Source organism: Eucalyptus grandis, chromosome 9 (genome assembly GCF_016545825.1).
Source record: "Eucalyptus grandis isolate ANBG69807.140 chromosome 9, ASM1654582v1, whole genome shotgun sequence".
In the NCBI taxonomy this organism is placed as follows: Eukaryota; Viridiplantae; Streptophyta; class Magnoliopsida; order Myrtales; family Myrtaceae; genus Eucalyptus; species Eucalyptus grandis.
The window spans coordinates 26,530,637-26,538,079 of NC_052620.1; the positions used below are offsets into that span (position 1 = coordinate 26,530,637).

General features: G+C 41.3%; 2 protein-coding genes across 3 annotated transcripts; one reads left to right on the top strand and one right to left on the bottom strand.

Moving 5' to 3' along the window:
- The first annotated feature begins 842 nt into the window (after positions 1-842).
- On the top strand, positions 843-2,353 carry LOC104420553 (cytochrome P450 93A3-like). Its single transcript, XM_039302490.1, has 2 exons — positions 843-1,370; positions 1,721-2,353. Exons 1-2 carry the CDS (start codon positions 843-845, stop codon positions 2,351-2,353), a joined length of 1,161 nt encoding a protein of 386 aa, XP_039158424.1.
- Positions 2,354-2,570: 217 nt separating this feature from the next.
- On the bottom strand, positions 2,571-7,175 carry LOC104418872 (SH3 domain-containing protein 2). Of its 2 annotated transcripts, none has more exons than XM_039301384.1 (10): positions 6,970-7,175; positions 5,862-5,984; positions 5,692-5,761; positions 5,448-5,599; positions 4,991-5,092; positions 4,564-4,764; positions 4,411-4,473; positions 4,163-4,312; positions 4,000-4,074; positions 2,571-3,073 (listed from the first exon to the last, which is right to left on the bottom strand). In XM_039301384.1, exons 1-10 carry the CDS (start codon positions 7,027-7,029, stop codon positions 2,957-2,959), a joined length of 1,113 nt encoding a protein of 370 aa, XP_039157318.1. In that variant the 5' UTR covers positions 7,030-7,175; the 3' UTR covers positions 2,571-2,956. The 2 variants fall into 2 exon arrangements, with proteins under 2 accessions (XP_039157318.1, XP_039157319.1); XM_039301385.1 differs by lacking the exon at positions 6,970-7,175 and adding an exon at positions 6,503-6,914.
- Positions 7,176-7,443: the final 268 nt, after the last annotated feature.

Here is a 7,443-nt window from a genome sequence, read left to right on the forward strand (position 1 = left end):
ACTTTTAATAATAGTACAAATCTAGTCCATACTTTAAATGTAATTAGTCAAATTATCAAATTTCATACTTTAAATTTATAAAGTTGCAATGTAATTGATTCTTCAAAAATCGAGTTTCCGTTTGTTTTGCTGAAAATGCATGATTTGGAAATTTATTTTTTAAAATGATCGCTGTCTCACTTGAAATAATTTATCAATATAATTTTTTTTATAATTTCTAAACATTTTTATAGACAATGAATATATTTTCATGATTCATTTTTATAAGCAATAAAAGCAATCCTATTTTAATTTTTTTTTAAAACATTCATTTTCTGGGTAATGAATCGAATAAGATTTCTCTTGCTCACTATTCTGGGATCAGGTACTTCAATCCAAAGAATGACAAAGGCATGAAAAACATGCAACCTGATTGCATGCCAAAAGGAAGTGGTCAAGCAACATCGAGGAAACCAATGAGGGCGCCTCGTTGCACAATAATCTACTTAGTTTTTTCTCAGCAACAAGGGAGTTTGAGATACTTCTGATGACAAATACCCGAGCCAACCTCTTTTTTAAGGACCACTCTTACCGACACCCAAATAATGCTCAGTCTCCTTTCATTTCGATCTCATCAGATCAAGAAACACTAACGTCCTTCTCTTCGGCAATGGAAAACATCCAAGATTACACAGTTCTCTTTCTTGTTTGGGTCATCTCGTTCTTCGTTGTAAGGTTCATCTTATCAAAGTCCAAGTCTTCGTATAAGCTCCCGTCATCGCCTTTTCGACTTCCTATCATTAGACACCTTCATCTTCTAAGACCAATTCCTCATCAAGCACTCCATAATCTATCGAGATGCTATGGCCCGTTGCTTTTATCTCTCCTTCGGCTCGTTTCCTTGTGTGGTAGCTTCTTCCTCCGAAACGGCAAAAGAGTTCGTCAAAACCCATGAAACTTCCTTCTCCAATCGCCCGTCGACCGTGGCTATCCGGTGCTTGACTTATGGAGCGGCCGACTTTAGCTTTGCTCCCTACGGGCGCTACTGGAAGTTCATGAAGAAGATATGCATGACGGAACTTCTTGGTGGACGGACGCTAGACCACTTCCTTCCCGTTCGAGAGGAAGAAATGGAGACTTTCCTGAAGGGGACGCTACGGAAGAGCCAAGCCAATGAGGCGGTTGATGTAGGCCAAGAGCTCACGGCACTCGCAAATAACATAATCTCTAGAACGACGATAAGCAGGAGGTGTTCGGCGACTAGTGAGGAGGCCAGTGAAGTGAGAACATTGGTGGATGAAGTCGGGGGTCTGAGCGGGAAGTTCAATTTCCAGGATTATATTTGGTTTTGCAAAAATGTGGACATACAAGGTCTAGGGAAGGCATTTGAGGTTAGATGCAATGATGGAAGGCATCTTTAAAGAGCATGAAGAGGCTAGGAACAAAAATTGTGATTCCAGTATGCGTAGCAAGGATCTTGTCAATATACTGCTTGACATAATGAAAGACGAAAAGGCGGAGATGAGGCTAAGCCGCGAGAGCATCGAAGCATTCATTTTAGTATGGTTTCTCAAATAACTTTTTTAGTTATTAAAACTTGTTGATTTATTGCTGTTTTATTGACTAGTCTAAACGTTAATCTCATGAAAGTCTGAACTGAAGTAGTTCACAAGCACGAGCCGGAAGCTAAATTTCACGATCATAGGACAAGTGATGAAAACTTTGATTTCGTGTTTGGCAGGAGATGTTCACGACCGGAACAGGCATATCCGCAGGGGTGATACAGTGGGCTCTTGCAGAGCTCATCAACCATCCCGACATATTGAACAAAGCAAGAGAAGAAACTGACTCCACCACAGGAAACAAGAGGCTGGTCAAGGAGTCGGACCTGCCTAATCTTCACTTTCTCCAAGCAATCGTCAAGAAGACTCTGAGGCTTCACCCATCAGGCCCTCTCTTCACAAGAGAATCAACTCAACACTGCAAAATCGGAGGCTACGACATCGCTGCGAGCACGAGGCTCATTGTCAATGTGTGGTCGATAGGGCGGGACCCCAATTACTGGGAAAATCCAATGGATTTTGTGCCTTCGAGATTCATAAATGGAAGTGGACGGAGCCAAATAGATGTGAGGGGACGACATTATGAGCTTTTGCCGTTTGGGAGTGGAAGGAGAAGTTGTCCCTGGACTTCTCTGGCTCTACGAGTGATTCAAACGACGCTCGCAGGTTTAATCCAGTGCTTTGACTGGAAGGTGGCTAACGGCAAGGAAAATTCAGTGGACATGACCGAAGCTGCCGGGATTGCTCTTCTTATGGCTCAACCCTTGGTTTGTGTTCCTGTAGCCCGTGACATACCGTTCTTAACGATCTAATCAATGTGACGCCTTAAAGTTTGTCCAGGTGGAGATGGTCGGATCATGTGCATCCTGCTGCATCGGATGGTTACGATGAATTTGGTGCACATTGCACATGTTAAGTCTGATTGAAAAAGTTCCTAGTCTCCAACAGGTTATATCATTCGCTTAGGAAATGATATCTGTCCTTACAGTAAAGCTATTTGCATTTAACTTTAACCGATGAAATAATAACTGTCCTTAAAAAAAACTTTCTCCATTTACCTTTTATCCTTGTCAATGAAATATAATGACATTCCGACATCCATACTTCCCCAAATGTTCTAATTGTTCTAGTACGACATATTTCAGCGACAGGAAAGAACACACTCCAAGTATGTAAACAGTAGCTCAGAAAGGTTCCCTCGTTGACGATCAATCCACCATCCACAAGTATTGGTGAGCACTCCGATCAGATTCCTCACAACAGCAATTTGATTGTTCCACAAACTGGGAGTATCAATTGGACCCAACGAGAAGGCTAGGTGTTCCATAAATTGCACAAACACATCAATTATACCCCAGAATACATATCGTACACATCAAAAGCATTGATCCCCAAGAAAGGAATACTAAAGAAATCTAAAACACTTCGGCCATTTTGCTTGCAAGAATACGCTCCCTTCTTTCAACATACCCAAATGGGAACCATCCCGCTTTACCTTTACATTCACCTTCTGCCCACCCATTGTTAGTCACCTGTGAAGAGCACACAGATAATTTAGTTGACTCAAAAGACGTGAGGAAAAAATCAACTCGAGGGGAAAAAAATTAGCAATCGGCCCCCACAGGGAGGAAAATACTGTCCCCCGTACAGAGGCACATCAAGCACTAGAGAAGAACATTAATGGAAAGAGCAAATCTATGGTCCTATTCCATTAACTGTACTTGTAAGATGAAATGGGACAAAAATAAGCAGTGAAAATATGTTAGAATCATTTATAGCCCCTCAATGAAAGATGATGATGAATTGTTGTTTTACTTTTAATTCAAAGGATGGTTAAACTTATGTACACTAATTAAGCTACATAAAAGTGATAAAGTCGCAAGAACCATGTAGAGAACCCTCTCTCACACACCATTTGACTACGCTTTTAGCTTTCGAATATGAAATCTTTGCCTTATTTTAATCCCGTTGTCACTCAAGCCACATTCACATATTAGTCCATTCATCTGTTGGCAGAGTGTGTGTGACATGAACCTGTTCTGAAAACCAAATCTACTGAATGAGTTTTTTTCTTTCCAACCAGCACTAATTAATCTGCTTGCTGCACTTTAAAATACAGCAATGCCACATCATACAAGTCCTATGACATAAACAAATATCATTTAATCGCTGGCCCCCTGGCCCCAACCTGACACCCTCAGTAGGGAAATGAGAAAATAAAAATGGATAAATATGATGCAAAAAATCAATCCAATCGTACAAACTTAACAGTCACTAACTCCACCACAAACGTAAGTTATCATCTTAATTTTAGGTAGCTTTCAACTTTAATTGCATTTTTATAAACCAAATGTGTTGTGGAATGGGTTAAGCGACGTCTTAAGCTAACAGGAACAAACAATCAATTTTATATAACCAATCAACTAGCACTCTATATATATTTAGGCAAGCAGTAAACCTTTCGGACGACAACATAATCACCGATTGATAGATTCAGCTCAACATCAGATTCAGCTTGATATGGATGAGTAACCTACAAGAAATTAGATGTCTATTAGATTCTCATTCAACAACAATAGTTTAAAGATATCGACTGATGCCTTTTCCTGTCATTCACAAACCTCTCCCAGAAAGTAACTCATTCTATCAGCAGAACCATTTTGCATATGTGATGCATAGATGCCATTGGTTTCTTCATATGAAGGAGGTGCACTCATGTTGTCCAAACTTGGGCCAGGAGGTGCTTCAATACGTTGTCTTTCTGACATCATCTGTCAATTAAAGAAAAAGAAACAGAAATCATTCTAACTTAGGTCAATCAACACACCTAAGTTTAAGGTAAGAAAAGGTTGGGAGAACACAGGCATACCTCGGCTTCAAGCTGTTCAAGAATATGAAGAACTCTCTTATGATAAGTACGCTCCGCTTCAACCTTCATTCGGAAAAGAGGTAAGATTTCCGGTTTGATTTTAACAAGAAGCAAATAAAAGATCAGAACCTTGTCAAATTCCAAAGGGCCTACCATGGTAATAAGCCGCTGGAGTGTTAACCTCTGTTGTTGAGCTTCAACAGCAGACATGGAAGCGGCAGCTTCTTTCCCTAATACTGCCACATTTGACTTGAGATCTTGCAGCTTTGCTTCTGCGGCTTCCAGTTTTGTAGCATTCTCAGCATTGCCTGGAGAATCCCTCACTTTTGCTTGGCGCTTGGAAACTTCAATAGCCTGTCTAAGTTTCAGGGAAGGCTTCAGTTCACATTTTCTAGTGTCATGTTAATGCAAGTCTGCTATTCATGTGAAGTAAAAGAGAAACTCAGTGCTTGTCTAAGGAAAGATGCTATTAGAAAGCATATAAAGCATCTTTTACTAAAAATAGTATTGATGTCAAGCTGTTTTCAAGAAAGTGCCCACATATATTAGCCACAGAGGATGACAGCATGTTCAAGAATACCTGAGATTCAGCTTCCTGTCTCATCCTGTCATATCTTTGAGCAAGATGCCGTGCTTCTTCCAAGGGAGCTCCCGTTACCATCGCTCTTAATGGTTCTGCAACCTATAAATGAAGCAATAAGTGCTATAAAAAGGTAGGAAAATCAGGTTATCACCAAGCATGTCAGAAGTAGATGAGAATTTCAAAAGTGGACCCTGCATCTAAAATTTCTATATGAACTCAGATGATGTGAAGCAAAAGAAGCAAAAGCAGCTGCACAAATAAAGTAACTCGTTTGTCTTCATAATTTTACTTGAAGCACATCAAGACTCATACATCCCTTACAAAAAATATTTATTTTATACATGAAACCCCACAAAAAATAACAGATAAATACACAACTCCGAAGACTCCAACTCATGATCCACATCCTGCTTATTTAAGCATAATTCGTGGACAGAGAAGAATTTAGCCAAACCTGTGTCCCTAGAGCTTTCAAGAGATTCCCACGCTCTTTCTCAATTTGAGCCCAAGCCCGTCCATAACTTAAGGCAGCTTTTGTTAGAGTACTACCACTGGTACAAGTATTTTCAGAACCATATTTTCTACTGTCCTCTGACAATTTTGTTCCTGTTAAATAAGATGCATGCACACAAATGACATGCTAGAATCAGTCAGAAAGCCAAAAAATTCGAAGACTGAAAGTAAAACTGCGAACTCACCAATCTCAACTTGCTTTGACCCAGTAACTATGTATCCTTCTGCTCCACGTACAATATCCTTTTGGAAATGCTGAAACATGAATTTAACCATTATGCAACAATGAACAAGCCTAATCTCCCTAGGGAATATGTGTAGTATGGAAAAAGTCATAAGCTTTAAAAGGGAATACCTTGCCAGCACGTGTTGATATGTAAAGCTTCTCAAGTTTCTGATGTTGCTGGAGTTCTGCCTCATCATTGATCATGCTATCTGACCCTCCATATCCCCCTGCTCCAAACTGCTTGAGGACAGCCTAATGTAATAGTTACAATAGTTAAATGCTACCTCTCGTCAAAGGATGCAGCATGTGCACTAAGGAAACTAGAGACTTGGAATTCAATCCAATGACTTAGCATAATTGAATCAGAAGAAAACAAAGCATCTGTTTCCCCAGAGCAAAATGAAAATGTGGATAAATGGCATCGGTAATTCGGTATGTTGGAGATTTAGATATGATTCCCATGGACATCCCCAGGTTTCCAGATTATGCGATTTTTCTAGTCCTGATGAACCTGGATATGACAAGACTGATTATGACTAAGCCCAAGATGGTGGTTTTAAGAGACAATTTTGACTTCTTAAAGCCTTTCTCCTGGCATGGTTCAATCTTTGCCACTGCATTTAGATGCTGCTCTCCACTTGGAGCGAGAAGACAAAAATACACCACAAGGTTGGCATCACCGACCAGCACCCCCACTTCCCATTAGCTGCGTATCCATCCTTATTTTCAAAATTCAACCGCATTTCTAACCCAAAAAAAAAAAAGCTTACATTTTGCTCCTCCAAAGCAATAGTTTGCATCATCTATTGTCCCTAGTATAGTCTTTCTGCTGGCTCATTCCATTCAAATACACGCCTAGTCAAGCTTTTGCCCATACCGATCAAAGGGTTGCCGTCGACCTTCAGCGGTTACATCCGCACCGACTTGCTTTCCTAATCCTCCCTTCAAATGCATCGCGAGAGATGCAAATTTCCGTTCGTTAGATCCGACGCTTAACGCGACCGACGAGTGCAAGCTCCTCGACCAAAATCACGCAAAGACACCGACCCATCAGCAGCCCACCGCCAATGCAACCTTTTCACGGGTTGGCATTGCAATGCGTCAATCGGAACAGAGACGGCATGAAGCAGCCCAGAACTCACGCCCAATCTCCGCAATCATCAGTAGCGAAACTCACGGCCATCGACGTGCTTGACAGACACAGAGAGAGAGAGAGAGAGAGAGAGAGAGAGGGAACCTGCTGCTGCTTGGCGACTTGTTCTCTGAGTCGAGTGGCTTGCTTTCTGATGGCCTCCATTCACCTTCGGATGATCTCTCTCTCTCTCTCTCTGTCCTGGAGCTATCTATGGTGTTCACTGTTCAGTATTCAAGCGCACAGAGAGGGAGAGAGAGAGAGAGAGAGAGAGAGAGAGAGATTTGCGTTCAAATGAGAGGGCAGCGTGGGGGCACCTTCACTTTTGCAGGGTCGTTTCGTTCAAGCTTCGGTCCATTCGTCCTACGTCCTGCTGTCTCTTTTTCAAATTGGAAGTTCTCGGTGGAGCGCAGTTGTACTCTACGAACGCTCCCAGGCCAGTCACCGTGAACTTTCCTGGATCCAGCGACACGTCGTATCCTGGCGTGAGGGTGGGAAATTTCCTTTAGGGGCTGCTTTCTTGCAATTTTCCTTTTTCAAAGAGTAAATTTTTTTCGAAATTCTTCCTTCAGAACTTAA

Coding starts and splice junctions, on each gene's coding strand:
- LOC104420553 (XM_039302490.1), top strand. CDS start 843: ATGGCCCGTTGCTTTTATCTCTCCTTCGGCTCGTTTCCTTGTGTGGTA. Junction 1,371..1,720: donor GTCTAGGGAAGGCATTTGAG/GTTAGATGCAAT, acceptor CGTGTTTGGCAG/GAGATGTTCACGACCGGAAC.
- LOC104418872 (XM_039301384.1), bottom strand. CDS start 7,029: ATGGAGGCCATCAGAAAGCAAGCCACTCGACTCAGAGAACAAGTCGCC. Junction 5,985..6,969: donor AAGTCGCCAAGCAGCAGCAG/GTTCCCTCTCTC, acceptor CTATTACATTAG/GCTGTCCTCAAGCAGTTTGG. Junction 5,600..5,691: donor GTCAAAGCAAGTTGAGATTG/GTGAGTTCGCAG, acceptor CTTATTTAACAG/GAACAAAATTGTCAGAGGAC.